This window comes from Lampetra fluviatilis, unplaced genomic scaffold (assembly GCF_964198595.1).
Source record: "Lampetra fluviatilis unplaced genomic scaffold, kcLamFluv1.1 SCAFFOLD_487, whole genome shotgun sequence".
Taxonomy (NCBI): domain Eukaryota; kingdom Metazoa; phylum Chordata; class Hyperoartia; order Petromyzontiformes; family Petromyzontidae; genus Lampetra; species Lampetra fluviatilis.
This window is the reverse complement of record NW_027621769.1, coordinates 23235-41896: the sequence shown is the minus strand read 5'-3', so window position 1 is coordinate 41896 and position 18662 is coordinate 23235. Positions and strand designations below refer to the sequence as shown.

General features: G+C 43.6%; 1 protein-coding gene across 5 annotated transcripts in view; it reads left to right on the top strand.

The window, feature by feature from the left end:
- The first annotated feature begins 2529 nt into the window (after positions 1 to 2529).
- The window catches only part of LOC144955677 (uncharacterized), a 32990-nt gene continuing 16857 nt past the window's right edge, over positions 2530 to 18662 (top strand). For 2 of the 5 annotated variants that reach the window (XR_013641770.1, XM_078885835.1), the window contains exons 1-3: positions 8529 to 12734; positions 15126 to 15245; positions 17919 to 18045. Coding sequence is in view for 2 of the 5 variants with exons in the window: in XM_078885835.1 (XP_078741961.1) it covers positions 15225 to 15245; positions 17919 to 18045 (148 nt within the window). In the remaining 3 variants the exon portion in view is untranslated. Of the gene's footprint in view, positions 2641 to 8528; positions 12735 to 15125; positions 15246 to 17918; positions 18141 to 18662 lie in introns of those variants that run through there. The other 3 variants (XR_013641769.1, XR_013641768.1, XM_078885834.1) reach the window with 3 other exon arrangements.

Sequence of the window (18662 nt, the reverse complement as noted above, 5' to 3'; positions counted from 1 at the left end):
CGATGATCCTAAGGTCACCAGTTTGTTTCTATGGCAGTTGAAACAACGGTGCAAGTCTCTCGAATTCCCCCCCCCCCTCCACTTGTGTAAGAACTCATCATTCATTCGTCGAAAATGTAAAAAAACAATTCAGGACCTGACTGTGACTCAGTGTGGATCTCCTGGAGTAAGTCTATTTTATTATTATAAAGAATTAAAGGGGCTGTTTGATGACACGATTAAAGAGCTGGCTTGCACTGCAGGGAACTTAATATTCAACTTGGATTCCGCAACCCTCAATGGCCTTTTTAAGTTAAATTTGTGCATGTAAGACTCGCACAAACAACCATACCCAGAAACCCATAGACTCCAACAGAGACTCATACATTACTACAGACACTCAGACTCACACAGCGACCCCATACTCACAGAGACCGATAGACATGCACAGAGACCCATAGCCTCACACAGAGATCCATACACTCAAAGGCCCAAAAACTCACAGAAATCCATAGATTCGCACAGATGTCAATAGAATTTTAATTCGAATATTCATTTATACTGGATGAATCTGATGAGCTATAACGATGTTTTCACAGACGTCCAATCGGGTGGGTCAGAAAATAACAACAAAAATACAATACAAAAACATCACAGGAAAGGTAAACAAATTGTTTCGAAATATACAAATTAAACTGAACTCTTTTTATCTTACCATTGACTCATACAAACATGTTGGACTCGCACAGAGACCTTAACCACTAAACCTCGAACAATTAAAACCCTCTAAACCCCTAACTATCTAAATCCATAACCATCTAAACCGCTAACCCTCTCAACCCATTTACCCTTACAACCCTAATCTTTAAACCCCTCGCCCTCTAAAGCTTAAACTCTAAACCACCAAAACACTAACCATCTCAACCCCTAACCCTCTAAATTCCTATACCCCTAACCCTCAACCCCTTTACCCTTAAAACCCTAACCCACCAAAACCCTCACTCTCTAAACCCCTTATTCTTTTAACCCTAACCGTCTAAGCCATTAAAAACCAAAACTTCTAAACCCTCTGAATCCCTAACCCTCTAAACCTTGAAACCCTAACCTTCTAAAACCCTAAATCCTTAACATTCTAAATACCAACCAATCTAAACCAATACCCTCTAAAGAACTAACCCTCTAGACCCCTAACCCTCTGAACTCATAACCTCCTAAATCCTCAACCTCTAAAACCCTAACCCTCAAACCCCTAACGTTCTAAAACCCTAAATCTGTAACCTAATCTCAACACATTTAAACCCCAAGCCCCTAAAGAACGAACCCTCTAGACACCTAACCCTTAAAACACATATGCCCCTAAAATACTAACCCTCTAAACACATAATCCACTACACCCGGAACCCTCTAAACCCATACAGGTTTTTTTTGTTAGATTATGTAAATATAAACGTGTCGTTAAACCAACCACCACCTGAAACAGCCAATTAGTAAAATTTGTCACATCAACAAAAAGTGCCATTTAGTGTTGGAGACTAAACCAAAAAAAAACTTTATTATGGACAATATTAGTTGTGAAAGTCTACGTGTTAAACCCTCAACTCTCAAACCACTAAACCCCTAACACTGTAAATCACTAACCCTTGAAACCCTGATACCTCTAAACCCCTAAACACATACCCTTATAACCTCAACTACTAACCATCTAAACCATTCAACATCCAACAATCGAAACACAAAAACCTCTAAACACGTAACTCTCTAAACCCCTAACCCTCTAAAACCCATAAACCTCTAAACACGTAACTCTCTAAACCCTCTAAACTCAAAACGTTCTAAACTCTAACCCTCTAAACACCAAATCCTCTGAAGGACTTTCCCCTTAAGACCCCAACCGTCTAAACACCTCACCCTATAAAACCGCAACCCATAAACCCCCAACACTCTTAACTGCCTAAACCCTTAACCTTATAAACCCCAAACCGTCTAAACCCCTCAACCTGCAAAACCGTAACCCACTAAACCCCTCACCTTATAAACCCCTAATCCCCTAAATATCAAAACCTCTAGACCCATAACCTTCTAAAACTCTTCTGTGAACAGGTGTCTTTTATACAGGTAACAAGCCGAGATTAGGAGCACTCCCTTTAAGAGTGTGCTCCTAATCTCAGCTCGTTACCTGTATAAAAGACACCTGGGAGCCAGAAATCTTTCTGATTGAGAGGGGGTCAAATACTTATTTCCCTCATTAAAATGCAAATCAAGTTATAACATTTTTGACGTGCGTTTTTCTGGATTTTGTTGTTATTCTGTCTTTCACTGTTCAAATAAACCTACCATTATAATTATAGACTGATCATTTCTTTGTCAGTGGGCAAACGTACAAAATCAGCAGGGGATCAAATACTTTTTTCCCTCACTGTATATAAATTGCATTGGCATATGTGGTCATTGACACGGTAAAACTAGTCAAGATGGTGTGGTGGTGTTGCAGTGTCAAGAAAAGTGCTTCATGGTGTCTTAAACTCTCTTCTCATTTGACAGCCATTGGAGAGTACAGCCATGTCTTTAGCTGCATGCAGTGAGGCATGGGGCGTCTGCGAGAATGCCGGCAATTCACGGAGCAAGACCAGAGGTCGAGCCATGCTGCCCACGTCTAGAGAGGTATTTGTGTGCTTGAATAATAATAGTGAAAATTATTGTACAGGTAGACCTCGCTTAGCGCTCAAAATGTGTATGCTGGAGAAGTGGCCACTAATCAAATCGGTGCATAAAGGAGTTCATTAGACAATTGTATATATGGGGATGCATTCCCAACAGCTTTAATTCTTACATGTGTAATGCGAGCGTAGGCTGGGGCTTCGCCGCCCCAGCCCCTAAGCCATCCAGGCGACACGAGCCATCGGGTAAAGGGTTCAAGGGTGGAGCCCGCGGGCGCTAGGGGGTGGTATTATCTGGAAAGTTCTTAAGGGGTGTGGTGAAGGGCAGAGTCTGGGTGACGCGGGAAGGGGATATAATGGAGAGCCGGAAGGGGCTCGAGGTCAGTTGGTGAGAGCTGGAAGCTGGACCACGTCGCGGGTCTCCGTGAGCCATCGGCCACGTGGCGACGCGGAGACGGCTCCCAGCGCGCCGTCTGCCAGCGGTGCGCGGGAGCGGGGAAGCGGGACGCCAGCTCACGCGACGCGCCGAGAGCGAGAGAATGGCGTGAGAGCGGGACGCCAGCTCACGCGACGCGCCGCGGAACGTCCGAGAGAGCGGAACGCGAGCTGTCCATATAACGAAGAAATAAACAGACGGAGACACAGTCGCTTCTTCTTGGTTCTTTCTTTGAACCGTGACAGCAACACACATTGGCCTACTCTTATCAAACTAGCTTCTTTGCCCATCCTAGGACGGAAGCTGTAATATTTACGAAAAAAATTAGCAGAGTATAATTGTATCTTGTGTTAATTGAATGGCAGTTAATCTTGCACGAAATTATGTCATAAAACACTTCACTGCATTTCACTGTAGCACTGTATATAACTGACCTTCAATTTGTTCTAATTCACTGCTCTGATACTTTATTATTTTCTGCTTTCGGTTGCTGGGGTGCAAATAAATTGGATTGCAATACAGTATCTGGAAAATCACCGAGAAATGTCTATTTAACCAAAATGTAGAAGCATAAATTAGACTTATCTTAGGAATAAATATAGACCCCAAATCCAATTTGTTGCCGCGTAGAATTATTTATTAGATTCATTTTAAATAAAGAAACGTGAAACTTAAAGCGAATTTGCAACAAATAATAATTCTGCTCTACCTTAATGACGGGGGTGCGGCATGTGGTGTGACGTCACGCGCGGGACACAAACTCCCTAATTAATAATCATGAGCGGATGACGTCACTGATGTGGACCACGCCACCCACCCCCTCATTAATAATCAAGAGTGGATGATGTCATTCCACATGGAGTTCCCCCCCCTGATCAATAATCATGAGCGAATTCCGTCACTCCACATGGAGCTCCCCCCCTTCATCAATAATCATGGAATGATGACGTCACTCATGTGGACCCTGGCCCCACCCCCTCATTAATAATCATGAGCGGGTCTTTATTTTCGATTGAATATTTCAGATTAACTGCAATACACCCGTCCTTGGACGGGCTATAGGCTACTTTTATAATAATTTAGAAGCAAAAATTAGACTTACCTTTTGTTTCAAGTGCTGAAGAAATAAATAAAGACACCAAATACACTTTGTTGCTGCGTAGAAATATTGATTTGATTACATTTCAATAAAGAAACGTCAAATTTAAAGTTAATTTGCGTAAAACAAATTATTTCCAATCAACCTGCGGGAATGTAAAAATCCACCCGCTCATGATTATGAATGAGGGGGGGGTGTCTCTTTTGCAGTGACGTCACGTACGGATTTAGCACTGCTGCGTATATTTATTTTTTACTTTCTGTAAAGAAACGTCATATTTGAAGCAACTTTGCGAAAAAACTATCTTTCCACTCGGCCTTCCGCGTGAGTGTAAAAATCCACCCGCTCATGATTATTTTATTATTAATGACGGGGGAGGGGGTATGTGGAGTGACGTCACGTGCATTACACACATTTCTGGGCTATTATAGTAGTAATGCCATCAGCGGGAATTGTAACGTCCACTGTGAAGCATCACTTTCATGTAAATTGCATCATCAGAATCGCTGATTTAGATCTCTGTGTCGCGAGAAGAAAGCTCAAAGTGGTCCATGGGCGACCGGGATTTTGCTTCGGTGGCCATTGGACTTTGGAACTCTCTGTCAAAGTTGGTCAGGGAGTCTAGTTCAGTTTGGGCCTTCAGGTCCCCCCTAAAAATCTTTATCTTTTAAGAAAGCATCTCGAATTTTAACTTAGCCACTTCTTACCCCCCCCCCCCATTGTAAGGCACCTTGATGTTTTATGCATGGGGTCAGTAAAAGTGAAGAAGCAGAAAGAGGAGTGTTGTGAGCTGCGGTCGTGAGTGAATGTGTGTACAGGTGTGAGCGTGTAGCTCGGTGAGTGAGCGTGTGGGTGATTTGCCACAGTGTAATGGTTAGCACACTGGATTTGCGATGATCCTAAGGTCACCAGTTTGTTTCTATGGCAGTTGAAACAACGGTGCAAGTCTCTCGAATTCCCCCCCCCCTCCACTTGTGTAAGAACTCATCATTCATTCGTCGAAAATGTAAAAAAACAATTCAGGACCTGACTGTGACTCAGTGTGGATCTCCTGGAGTAAGTCTATTTTTCGATTTAAAGCTTTCGTGACTGCAGGGATTCATCTTCTTGGTTTTTTCGGTAAAGTCACGTAGATGGGAAGTAATAAAATAATAAAAATAAAACATAATAAAATACAATTCTCACGACGTTTCGGCCACAACGCAAGCAGCCGTCCTCAGGTGAAGAACAGGTCTGTCGGAAAGACAGCGTCTGAATGAACACAGTCGCTTGTCGTCGACCTGTATTATTGCACATGTATGAGCAATATATGAGGGCTTCATTGAGGTATTGGTAACAGCACTAATAATACAGATGCTAAAACTTCTTTTGGATAAGTAATATTTTAAAATACTTTTTTTTAAACACGCTTTAATGAAATGTACCGTATGAGGAATGGCAGAACTCCACAACTCCAGGAAGTGGCCCCGAGGCTTGCCATAATGTAAGGGACCGTGGTCAATTACAGCCTACGTAAGTTGAGCGTTGACAATTAGACCCAAGCCGAAACATAACATATAAAAAAAGATTGTTTAAAAATATATTTTTTATTTTTTTTGATAGAATATAGTATTGTCATTGATACGGCTATTTTAATACACACAATGGACTGGAAGGACAAGATTAAAGGGCTCGTATAATGCACATGCATGATGTACGTTGACGGAGAGAGGAGAGGGTGCTCACGTTGAGTTAAACACGGCCGTCTTTGTCTCCCCGCAGCACGGACAGCAAGATTTGCACACGCAAGCAAATAACATTCCCCACCCCTCCTTCCAGAATGGTCACACAGCTGTGTCTTTACTAATAAACACGCACACGACACACGAAACACACGGACGCAGATGTGTTCAACCCACAGGAAGATATATGACGGCCTTCAAACAACTCGGGAAGACTGAGTGGATTTTCCCAATATAAACCGGGGAAAAATCCATTCAACTCAGATCGTCAAGGGCTTCGGCCCCCACCACATCTCGTCAGAGGCCCTGGGCCCCACCTCATCTCAAGGCCGACAACGAAGAAGTTTTCGTCATCCAGAATGACGAGGTTCGCGGGGTAGCGACGTGCAGCTACAAGCCGAGGTCTGCACCACCTGAGAAGAATCGCTACCCTGAGTCGCCGAGCTGCGAGTGAAGCCAACAAAGACGCCAACGTCCACCCTGCTACGAATGAAGCATCGCTCCTCGTCAGAGTGACGACCAGCGAACAACCCGCAGGAAAGGCGGAGATCGCCAAGCGAGCAAAGCAGAGAGCGCGAAGCAGTGGAGAAAGCCTGGTCAAACGGCTGTGAGGAGGAGGACAGCGCTGTGGAATGCGCCGTGTGTCTAATACACACCCAGATCAACCAGCATCAACCAAAACCGACTCGTCATCCCGCAGTGGAGAAAGAGCGTCAAAGTCTTCCGAGCGACACCGAGCGACACCGAGCGCCACCGTGCGCCACCGTGCGCCACCGAGCGCCACCGAGCGCCACCGAGCGACAACGAGCGACACCGAGCGACCGAGCATCTTCAAGGACAGCATCGTGCCAACTCGTCGTCCAGCAGTGGAGAGAGAGCGAGGGAGCAGCAGGAGCAGAGCGGCGGCCACGCCCAACCCAGAGAAAACTTCTGGCCGCTGTTCGTATCCTCCCACACCACACAAGCTAACGACACAACTCCCGGCTCTAAGAATTAATTAATATTACAAGGGGACAACGCACACACAGCACGCACACGAATAAGACTTTTAAAAAAATTATCTTTGCGTTTCAAAAAGGGTTGCCATTTCGAGGTGGTGCGTTCAATATCAACTGATCGTGCAAAGCAGTTGCTGCCGTCGAGTTACATGAATAAGAAATGTTTCAGTCATTCATTTTCGTTAACTGCATAATTTCGCCAATGAAGAAGTATTTTTAGTCATTCATTTTCGTTAATTGCATAATCTTGCCCATGAATTTATTGACGTATACCTGCTTTCGCATAAGAGAGTGTCATGTGCTTGTTTAGAATTAAAATTGCTTAACACCAACTGTTCGAGTGCTTCTTTCCAAATCCATGCAAAACTATCTTATTCTTGATAACTGTATCCTGTGATGAGATCTGAAACTGGAGACCTAAAATATTATAACACACACTAAGATAATCGGTAAACGTTTAATCGATGATAATCGTATTATCCTGATTGATATAACAATGGATAAACGAAGCTAAGCCTAATTATCATAACTGCTCACAGTAACATAATCGCAAGCATCCGCATAAATTACTACGATTATCTCCGCGATTATCATAATTTATGCATATAATTACACACATTATCATAATGTATGCATGTTAATACACACATTCACATAATTAATGCGATTTGCGCATTTTTCGGAAAATTATTATTTTTTATTATTTTCATCAAAATTTCATAACCCGACACATACAAAATAATGGGTGGCTCGTCCGGGATCTCTCGCAGACAGTGTTTTGCATGGATGAAGGAATGAATCACTTCGTGTTAACCAGAATATCGTGACCAAACATTGCATTGTGATTGTAAACGGGCGTAAAACAAAAAAAAACGCCCTCTGAGGTTAAAACCCAGAATAGCAGGTTGAAACAAAGAGTGGAATTAAGATAATATTGTATCGAACCAATTGCATCCTGTGATAAATGGTGTTAGAGGTACGCACACTGAATCGGAAAATTACAGAATAGCTCGAGTCAAACTGACCACACTCTGTGAGATAATTGTTTTATATGCACTCTGAAAGGAAAGGTCAAAGTAACTCCTGCCACTTGAGATGATAGGATTAAGAATAATTTTTTAAGGGATTACGGAATACTGGGAGCTCGTATTAAAACGTACCAACCGATCTGTTACAAAGCAGTACAGTCAGAGAGACATATGGGAAGGGAGCTGTATCGATAACACGAACACACCTCGGGGGAAACTAATTGACTGGATAAAATGTAACGAAGGCGAACACGATGCAAAAGCTGCAGAGAAGGCAGGACAGGACTCATTCCTTTTCACACAGGCATACAGACAGGGATTGTGGAATGAAGAAAAATTCGGAAAGGAAACAGGAGAGAAATCGTCTCTAATAAACGAGGAAAAATGTCCTCACACCATCGTAAGGGAGAAGAAATCAGTGCTCGCGACACCAGCGAAACTCACAGACGTTGATCCACAGAATAAATATGGAAGTAACAGTAAATCACACTCTTGGGTACGTGGACAGAGTCCAGGGACTGATCGAAAAAAAATTATGGATATCGAACAAAAAATCCTTGACAAAGGGAAACCCTCACAATTCGAGAGAAGGGAGGGAGAGATGCATATGCAAACAAAAACATGTGAGACTGACAACTTCACAGATAGAGGGAGGCAAAATGTTAAAGTAAAGTCGACTGGACATGCTCCACTAAGGGCAGAGGCAAAAATTGAAGGGAAATGGCAACAAGAGCGACACAGCACAGACCAAAGTGACAGATTGCCTGATGATAACTTGTTTTATGATGACGCTGACGGCGATCAACTTTCGGAATACTTATTCAACAGTAAAACCCTTAAATTGATGGACAAGGCTCTAGTCAGAATTCTCGATTTTGACACACACAATCAGACTATGGATATACACACACATATCGCAACAGTAGAAGAGGAGGCAATGATTAGAGGGCTGATGAGACGGGATGAAACAGCGAGTTTGTTGAAACGAAGCTTACATAAAGAATCTATACCATGGGTAAATTCACTACCACACAAGGTTAGAAATGATTTTAAACAACTGAGCCTGGCAGTGATTCGGAAGTTTGGAGAATATTCGACACTCACTGAAGGGTTTTATGCTGTAAAATCGATGACCCAGGGCCTGGACCAAGATCCACGTGACTACCTCGTACAATTTAAAAGAGCGTATTACGCAGGCGATGTGAATCAATACCACGAAGGAGATAAAATGTTCAAAATTATGTTTTTTGAATCCTTGAGCCCAGAGATTACAGAAAGGGTGAGAATGGTTTTGAATCCAGAAACCGCATCCTTACGCCGCATAGAGAGCAAGGCGTACATGGCATGGTTATACAGAGCTAAGAATCATAATTCGGATCCAGAACACAGGGAGAGGGATAAGGAACCCAGCCTCTCAGAGAGAAATAAAATTCAACGAGCAGTCCCACAATGCAGGGAGGAGCAAACACGCACGCACCTGGGGCAAAATAAACCAGAGAGAGGTTGGCACGAGAATGAGAGCGGCACAAAGCCGAATATTCAGGAGAATCGCAGAATGTGGAGGCCAAGGGCAGAATCATATCAACACCCCATGCCCCGACATACGCAAGGTCAAAATTACCCACAAAAATGGCAAAGTAACGATCCAGGATAAAATTGGCACCCAAATGGGAGTAACACTGGGCCAAAAATGTACGAGAATCGCAGGATGGGAGGTCAAACACAATCGGTCTAATTCCGACCAATTCCTCCACCGGCTATACCAGGAGGGAATAGAGGAATAACACAGAATGCGGTCCAAATACGTGATGAACCACCCACAGTGATTGAGAGCGAGCAGCCCATACGCGCCACGCACGCTGAAGTTTTGTTAAACCCTGGCCTCATTGGGAAATACAAGCAGGCTGCAAGTGACAGGGCGGGCAAATACCACCACAACCGGGAAACATCAAATGCATACGATGCGGTAAGAAACGCGGACAGTGCTCTTGTAAATTACGCGCGGATCAAATACAAGGACAGGGCGGAATTGAAGCGTGATCGGACAGTAGATAACAGACAGCAGAGACAGAGAGAACGCACAGGAAAAACAGTGCCACGCGTCGCAAAAGAGAGCGATAATAGTGCAGGGAGAGGGAACACAGAGACCCACCCTGGGAAGTACAGGCGTGAGCCTCTGAATGGAAAATATCCAAATGAAACAAAAATTAATGTGGATCGGAGTGCTGAAATGGAGACGAATGTCCATGACGTATCGGGAATGGTGTTGAAATCCAACCCACTCGTACAAACCAAAAGGGCAACATTACGAGGCACGGAATTAAATCGACACACTGACTCGGCAAATGTGCATGTAATCGCAGAGAGAGCGAGTGCCACGAACCAAGTGTCAAAGTGGGTTGTGTGCGCGAATTCTGATTATGTGCAGCACAATTTTTCACCACACACTCCCACGACGCGAGAGAGTGAGAGAGGAAACTACAAAAACGAACCCGAAAACCGTGATCGAATTATCAAAGTGATAAGTGGTAAACCAGGCAACATGAGGAAGGTAACGCATAAATGCGTTCGAAACCGCTACCTAGCGTTTCCCAGGATTTAACAAAAACAAAAATGAATATTCGTCGGAGTTATGATATATGAGAACCTATGTAATTGGGGATATCGATGTTTAACGTGTTGTTATTTTCTTTGCTTAATTCAAATGTAACCATGTTAAGCAAAAACAAAAATGAATATTCGTCGGAGTTATGATGTATGAGAACCATGTAACTGGTGATATCGATGTTTAACGTGTTGTTATTTTCTTTGCTTAATTCAAATGTTTTGGGTGCCAAATGTTAACAAAAAAAAAATTAATATCCGCCGTAGTTATGATGGTTGAGAATCAATGTAACTTGTGGTGTTGATGTTTAACGTTTTGTTTGATTTCTTTGCTTATTTCAAATGTAACCATGTTAAAATTGTGATACATACGCGCGCGTTGTGAGAAATAACCGCCGAGAGTGAGGGCGGCTGATGGATTTATAACGAAAAAAAACAGGGCATTTACTTTGTTTAAAAATTCGCCAGTGGCCGAATCAACCACTGATAATTTTTAAAAGGGCGGATTGTTGTATCTATGCCCTGTTTTCCGTTATTAATATTAAGAATAATACATAATTTTTATTTTTATTTTTTTATTATATCTATATATACTTTTTTAAAATTAAATAATGAAAACAACCCACTACAAGCACACCAGGAATCTGTGAAACGGCCATTAAACTGGTAAGAAGTCAGTCACAGAGAGGTCATAGACATCCAGATGGACAAAAAGATGTATGGACTAACCTCCCAAAGACATCTGGAGATGTACAGATAAGGTGCAGAGTAAATAGCGGTTGAGACTTCACGTTTTCTTAACGTTTTCCTTACCGAAAAGTAGAAACTTGACAAAGATGGTTAACCAACAAACAATAATATTTGTATTATTAGTATATGTTTCCTACCTACACGACCTTCCTAAAAACTAAAGAGTACGAATTCCAGAAATCTTAAGTGGAAAAATAGTTATACTTAACCTCAGGACATTAAAATATAACTCAGAATAAAACACCAATCTCTGGAGAACTAAACTTGGCGAAGCCCCAAAATAATAATGTGACGAGGATCATTACGAATATTCATTAAACATAGACGAATGATAACCACGATACTAAGACCGAAGGAACTCATAAAATATAATTCAAGAATAAATGTAACACACAGGACCACATAAATGTATTACAAACATCTCCTCAGCCACCTTTGTCTTCCAGCGGGGTCTGGCAAGCAAGGAGGGAGCAAAAAGGTCACAAGGGGGGGGGGGTTTGTGCTGACATTGTTTGTTTTCTCTCGCAAGAGACGCGGAGAGAGGAGAGGGTGCTCACGTTGAGTTAAACACGGCCGTCTTTGTCTCCCCGCAGCACGGACAGCAAGATTTGCACACGCAAGCAAATAACATTCCCCACCCCTCCTTCCAGAATGGTCACACAGCTGTGTCTTTACTAATAAACACGCACACGACACACGAAACACACGGACGCAGATGTGTTCAACCCACAGGAAGATATATGACGGCCTTCAAACAACTCGGGAAGACTGAGTGGATTTTCCCAATATAAACCGGGGAAAAATCCATTCAACTCAGATCGTCAAGGGCTTCGGCCCCCACCACATCTCGTCAGAGGCCCTGGGCCCCACCTCATCTCAAGGCCGACAACGAAGAAGTTTTCGTCATCCAGAATGACGAGGTTCGCGGGGTAGCGACGTGCAGCTACAAGCCGAGGTCTACACCACCTGAGAAGAATCGCTACCCTGAGTCGCCGAGCTGCGAGTGAAGCCAACAAAGACGCCAACGTCCACTCTGCTACGAACGAAGCATCGCTCCTCGTCAGAGTGACGACCAGCGAACAACCCGCAGGAAAGGCGGAGATCGCCAAGCGAGCAAAGCAGAGAGCGCGAAGCAGTGGAGAAAGCCTGGTCAAACGGCTGTGAGGAGGAGGACAGCGCTGTGGAATGCGCCGTGTGTCTAATACACACCCAGATCAACCAGCATCAACCAAAACCGACTCGTCATCCCGCAGTGGAGAAAGAGAGTCAAAGTCTTCCGAGTGACACCGAGCGCCACCGTGCGCCACCGTGCGCCACCGAGCGACAACGAGCGACACCGAGCGACCGAGCATCTTCAAGGACAGCATCGTGCCAACTCGTCGTCCAGCAGTGGAGAGAGAGCGAGGGAGCAGCAGGAGCAGAGCGGCGGCCACGCCCAACCCAGAGAAAACTTCTGGCCGCTGTTCGTATCCTCCCACACCACACAAGCTAACGACACAACTCCCGGCTCTAAGAATTAATTAATATTACAAGGGGACAACGCACACACAGCACGCACACGAATAAGACTTTTAAAAAAATTATCTTTGCGTTTCAAAAAGGGTTGCTATTTCGAGGTGGTGCGTTCAATATCAACTGATCGTGCAAAGCAGTTGCTGCCGTCGAGTTACATGAATAAGAAATGTTTCAGTCATTCATTTTCGTTAACTGCATAATTTCGCCAATGAAGAAGTATTTTTAGTCATTCATTTTCGTTAATTGCATAATCTTGCCCATGAATTTATTGACGTATACCTGCTTTCGCATAAGAGAGTGTCATGTGCTTGTTTAGAATTAAAATTGCCTAACACCAACTGTTCGAGTGCTTCTTTCCAAATCCATGCAAAACTATCTTATTCTTGATAACTGTATCCTGTGATGAGATCTGAAACTGGAGACCTAAAATATCATAACACACACTAAGATAATCGGTAAACGTTTAATCGATGATAATCGTATTATCCTGATTGATATAACAATGGATAAACGAAGCTAAGCCTAATTATCATAACTGCTCACAGTAACATAATCGCAAGCATCCGCATAAATTACTACGATTATCTCCGCGATTATCATAATTTATGCATATAATTACACACATTATCATAATTTATGCATGTTAATACACACATTCACATAATTAATGCGATTTGCGCATTTTTCGGAAAATTATTAATTTTTATTATTTTCATCAAAATTTCATAACCCGACACATACAACACCCCTAACCCTCAACCCCTTTACCCTTAAAACCCTAACCCACCAAAACCCTCACTCTCTAAACCCCTTATTCTTTTAACCCTAATCGTCTAAGCCATTAAAAACCAAAACTTCTAAACCCTCTGAATCCCTAACCCTCTAAACCTTGAAACCCTAACCTTCTAAAACCCTAAATCCTTAACATTCTAAATACCAAACAATCTAAACCACTACCCTCTAAAGAACTAACCCTCTAGACCCCTAACCCTCTGAACTCATAACCTCCTAAATCCTCAACCTCTAAAACCCTAACCCTCAAACCCCTAACGTTCTAAAACCCTAAATCTGTAACCTAATCCCAACACATTTAAACCCCAACCCTCTAAAGAACGAACCCTCTAGACACCTAACCCTTAAAACACCTATGCCCCTAAAATGCTAACCCTCTAAACACATAATCCACTACACCCGGAACCCTCTAAACCCATAAAGGTTTTTTTTGTTAGATTATGTAAATATAAACGTGTCGTTAAACCAACCACCACCTGAAACAGCCAATTAGTAAAATTTGTCACATCAACAAAAAGTGCCATTTAGTGTTGGAGACTAAACCAAAAAAAAACTTTATTATGGACAATATTAGTTGTGAAAGTCTACGTGTTAAACCCTCAACTCTCAAACCACTAAACCCCTAACACTGTAAATCACTAACCCTTGAAACCCCGATACCTCTAAACCCCTAAACACATACCCTTATAACCTCAACTACTAACCATCTAAACCATTCAACATCCAACAATCGAAACACAAAAACCTCTAAACACGTAACTCTCTAAACCCCTAACCCTCTAAAACCCATAAACCTCTATACACGTAGCTCTCTAAACCCTCTAAACTGAAAACGTTCTAAACTCTAACCCTCTAAACACCAAATCCTCTGAAGGACTTTCCCCTTAAGACCCCAACCGTTTAAACACCTCACCCTATAAAACCGCAACCCATAAACCCCCAACACTCTTAACTGCCTAAACCCTTAACCTTATAAACCCCAAACCGTCTAAACCCCTGAACCTGTAAAACCGTAACCCACTAAACCCCTCACCTTATAAACCCCTAATCCCATAAATATCAAAACCTCTAAACCCATAACCTTCTAAAACTCTTCTGTGAACAGGTGTCTTTTATACAGGTAACAAGCCGAGATTAGGAGCACTCCCTTTAAGAGTGTGCTCCTAATCTCAGCTCGTTACCTGTATAAAAGACACCTGGGAGCCAGAAATCTTTCTGATTGAGAGGGGGTCAAATACTTATTTCCCTCATTAAAATGCAAATCAAGTTATAACATTTTTGACGTGCGTTTTTCTGGATTTTGTTGTTATTCTGTCTTTCACTGTTCAAATAAACCTACCATTAAAATTATAGACTGATCATTTCTTTGTCAGTGGGCAAACGTACAAAATCAGCAGGGGATCAAATACTTTTTTCCCTCACTGTATATAAATTGCATTGGCATATGTGGTCATTGACACGGTAAAACTAGTCAAGATGGTGTGGTGGTGTTGCAGTGTCAAGAAAAGTGCTTCATGGTGTCTTAAACTCTCTTCTCATTTGACAGCAATTGGAGAGTACAGCCATGTCTTTAGCTGCATGCAGTGAGGCATGGGGCGTCTGCGAGAATGCCGGCAATTCACGGAGCAAGACCTGAGGTCGAGCCATGCTGCCCACGTCTAGAGAGGTATTTGTGTGCTTGAATAATAATAGTGAAAATTATTGTACAGGCAGACCTCGCTTAGCGCTCAAAATGTGTATGCTGGAGAAGTGGCCACTAATCAAATCGGCGCATAAAGGAGTTCATTAGACAATTGTATATATGGGGATGCATTCCCAACAGCTTTAATTCTTACATGTGTAATGCGAGCGTAGGCTGGGGCTTCGCCGCCCCAGCCCCTAAGCCATCCAGGCGACACGAGCCATCGGGTAAAGGGTTCAAGGGTGGAGCCCGCGGGCGCTAGGGGGTGGTATTATCTGGAAAGTTCTTAAGGGGTGTGGTGAAGGGCAGAGTCTGGGTGACGCGGGAAGGGGATATAATGGAGAGCCGGAAGGGGCTCGAGGTCAGTTGGTGAGAGCTGGAAGCTGGACCACGTCGCGGGTCTCCGTGAGCCATCGGCCACGTGGCGACGCGGAGACGGCTCCCAGCGCGCCGTCTGCCAGCGGTGCGCGGGAGCGGGGAAGCGGGACGCCAGCTCACGCGACGCGCCGCGGAACGTCCGAGAGAGCGGAACGCGAGCTGTCCATATAACGAAGAAATAAACAGACGGAGACACAGTCGCTTCTTCTTGGTTCTTTCGGTAAAGTCACGTAGAAGGGAAATAATAAAATAATAAAAATAAAACATAATAAAATACAATTTTCACGACGTTTCGGCCACAACGCAAGCAGCCGTCCTCAGGTGAAGAACAGGTCTGTCGGAAAGACAGCATCTGAATGAACACAGTCGCTTGTCGTCAACCTGTATTATTGCACATGTATGAGCAATATATGAGGGCTTCATTGAGGTATTGGTAACAGCACTAATAATACAGATGCTAAAACTTCTTTTGAATAAGTAATATTTTAAAATACTTTTTTTTAAACACGCTTTAATGAAATGTACCGTATGAGTAATGGCAGAACTTCACAACTCCAGGAAGTGGCCCCGAGGCTTGCCATAATGTAAGGGACCGTGGTCAATTACAGTCTACGTAAGTTGAGCGTTGACAATTAGACCCAAGCCGAAACATAACATATAAAAAAGATTGTTTCAAAATATATTTTTTATTTTTTTTAATAGAATATAGTATTGTCATTGATACGGCTATTTTAATACACACAATGGACTGGAAGGACAAGATTAAAGGGCTCGTATAATGCACATGCATAATGTACGTTGACTCATTAATCGCCCCCCCTCCACTTTGCGCAAGAGCGTGAAGTGTGGTCACCACATCTACGCCTCTATATAAGGAACAAAACAGGTGGACTTCTCCACAAATCTGTCTGTCGCCTGATGAAGCTAGTTGTAATACTGGCAAAACATCGTACTCAGATTGTAAGTGTTGTGGCTTGGCTCTCCAACACACCAGTGTGCTGTACTAGTGACAAATTGGCATGTTCTGTTTACATTACAACCCTTACTAGTTGGCTGTGTCGGGTGGTGGTGGATTTTAACGACACATATATTTACACGATCTAACAAAACAAACCTCTTATGGATGATATTCGTCGTGAAAGCCTACGTGTTAAACGGGATATTCGATGTCCCCTGTGAAGCCGATGGCGTTTATTTTACGGCTCGTACATCTTAGTATTAACCAGGACGGCCTGTCGGAATAGAACCGCAAACCTCTGCAACAAGTGGCAAATGCACTACCGCTGAGCCACGTCAATTATTTTATTCATAAACTTAGGTTTCCACGGCCAGCGTTATGATGCATAGTTGATTTGTGGGCTTAATTGAGGAGTGTGTATGTTCTCCACCTGCTGTACATGGACGACTCGTAGACTGAACTCTTAGTAAGGGCTTGCGCCAGTTTATTAACACAGAGGTAGCAAAACACACCAGAGGTAGGTGTCCCTACACTCAGTCCTTGACGCGGACGTCAGGCTCTATCTATTCCTAGCCTGGGCTATCTCTTGGCCTCTCACTCGAGTTGGGATGGGGGCTTATCCAACACCACCCGACCGAGGAGAGCAGCACCCCACGTAATCTTAACCGGCTCTTGCAGACTTCTCTGAGCCCTACCCCTGGCTGTATCTTCGGCTCTCCTACTCGTAGAACCCGGACGGGGGATCAGCCAACACCGTCCGGTCACGAGCAGGAGAGACCTTCTTAAGACGCTCACCATCCCGGGCTCCCACAACGACCCCGCTTTCGCCACGGGGTCCCCCTTAAGTATTTCCCGTGACATGACGTCATTGCGCCTCACAGCGCTCATGATGTCATGTCGTCATACTACTCTACACATGTGTAGTGAGTGACATTGGGGATGTCACTGTATGGTGCCGGACAGCATCGTGTGTGTTGCAGAGTGATGCCGGCTCTAGCAGAGCACGGCGTGCGATGCACTGTGTTGCCTCTGAAGAAGAACTTCTGCAACTCAGTTGGACTCACTACACATGGATTTCCTCCCATAAAATAAAAAACCCCTTCCAATTGAACATGTATTGCTCATCTATCCCAATGCTGGAAATTACTTGCAAAATTACTGAATTCGGATGACAGATGCAATCATCATCCCCTCCTGCTGCCAAAAAAATGGCATGACCCTTCGTTAAAAATATTCTTGAGACTTAGGATTTTCTGGGTCAGGAAGTGTAACAATAATAAAAATGTCCTTGTCCCTAACTCTTGTTTCTGTCCTCCTGACAGGTGGAGGTGAATGTGAGTGTGCGCCACATGTACCTGTACAGCCGCGAGGTGCGTGGGGTGGTGGCACGTCTCCGCGCCGAGTGTGGGTCACTGTCCGTGCACGCAGTTGCCTTGGCCCACACTCAAGGTGATCTGAACAAGGCCTTGGGACACGTTCGTAATGAGAAACAGGCAAATGTGCAAGCTTCTAGCATGCGATCGCGACGACCTACACGTGAGGTGGTAAGTCTTGAATAATAATAATTTAGTTGACAGTAATACCCCGGTTTATGTCGGGGATGCTTTCCTTAAATGTGCGGCAACGAATACCGAAACGACGTAAATCAACGCAATTTTGCCACGAGGACTAAACAATGCTGAAGCCGTGTTAATGCGTGCATCTTCATCCTAGACGTATTCGCAACATTACATTCAATTACTAAAAATACTACACTCAATACTAGTTTCGGCAGTAAACGTTAAAACATTATTAGCAGTACATTATGAAAATAAAATCACTAAAATATGCGTAATTACTATATTGTACTCCACAGTACAGAACATTTCTTTATGCGCAATGCAAAGTAGTTTGTGTACAGGGTTAGGTGGAGGTGAAGGTTGAGAGGCAACGGTTACGAGAAAGGGCAGACGATGCTGTCAGCGACATGAGTGTGGGTTGAGGCAACGCTAGTCGGGTAGCGGTGGTGTTGATAATGAAGTGACAACGTGTTTTCTAAACGATATAAAAGGGGGAGGTGTAAAATC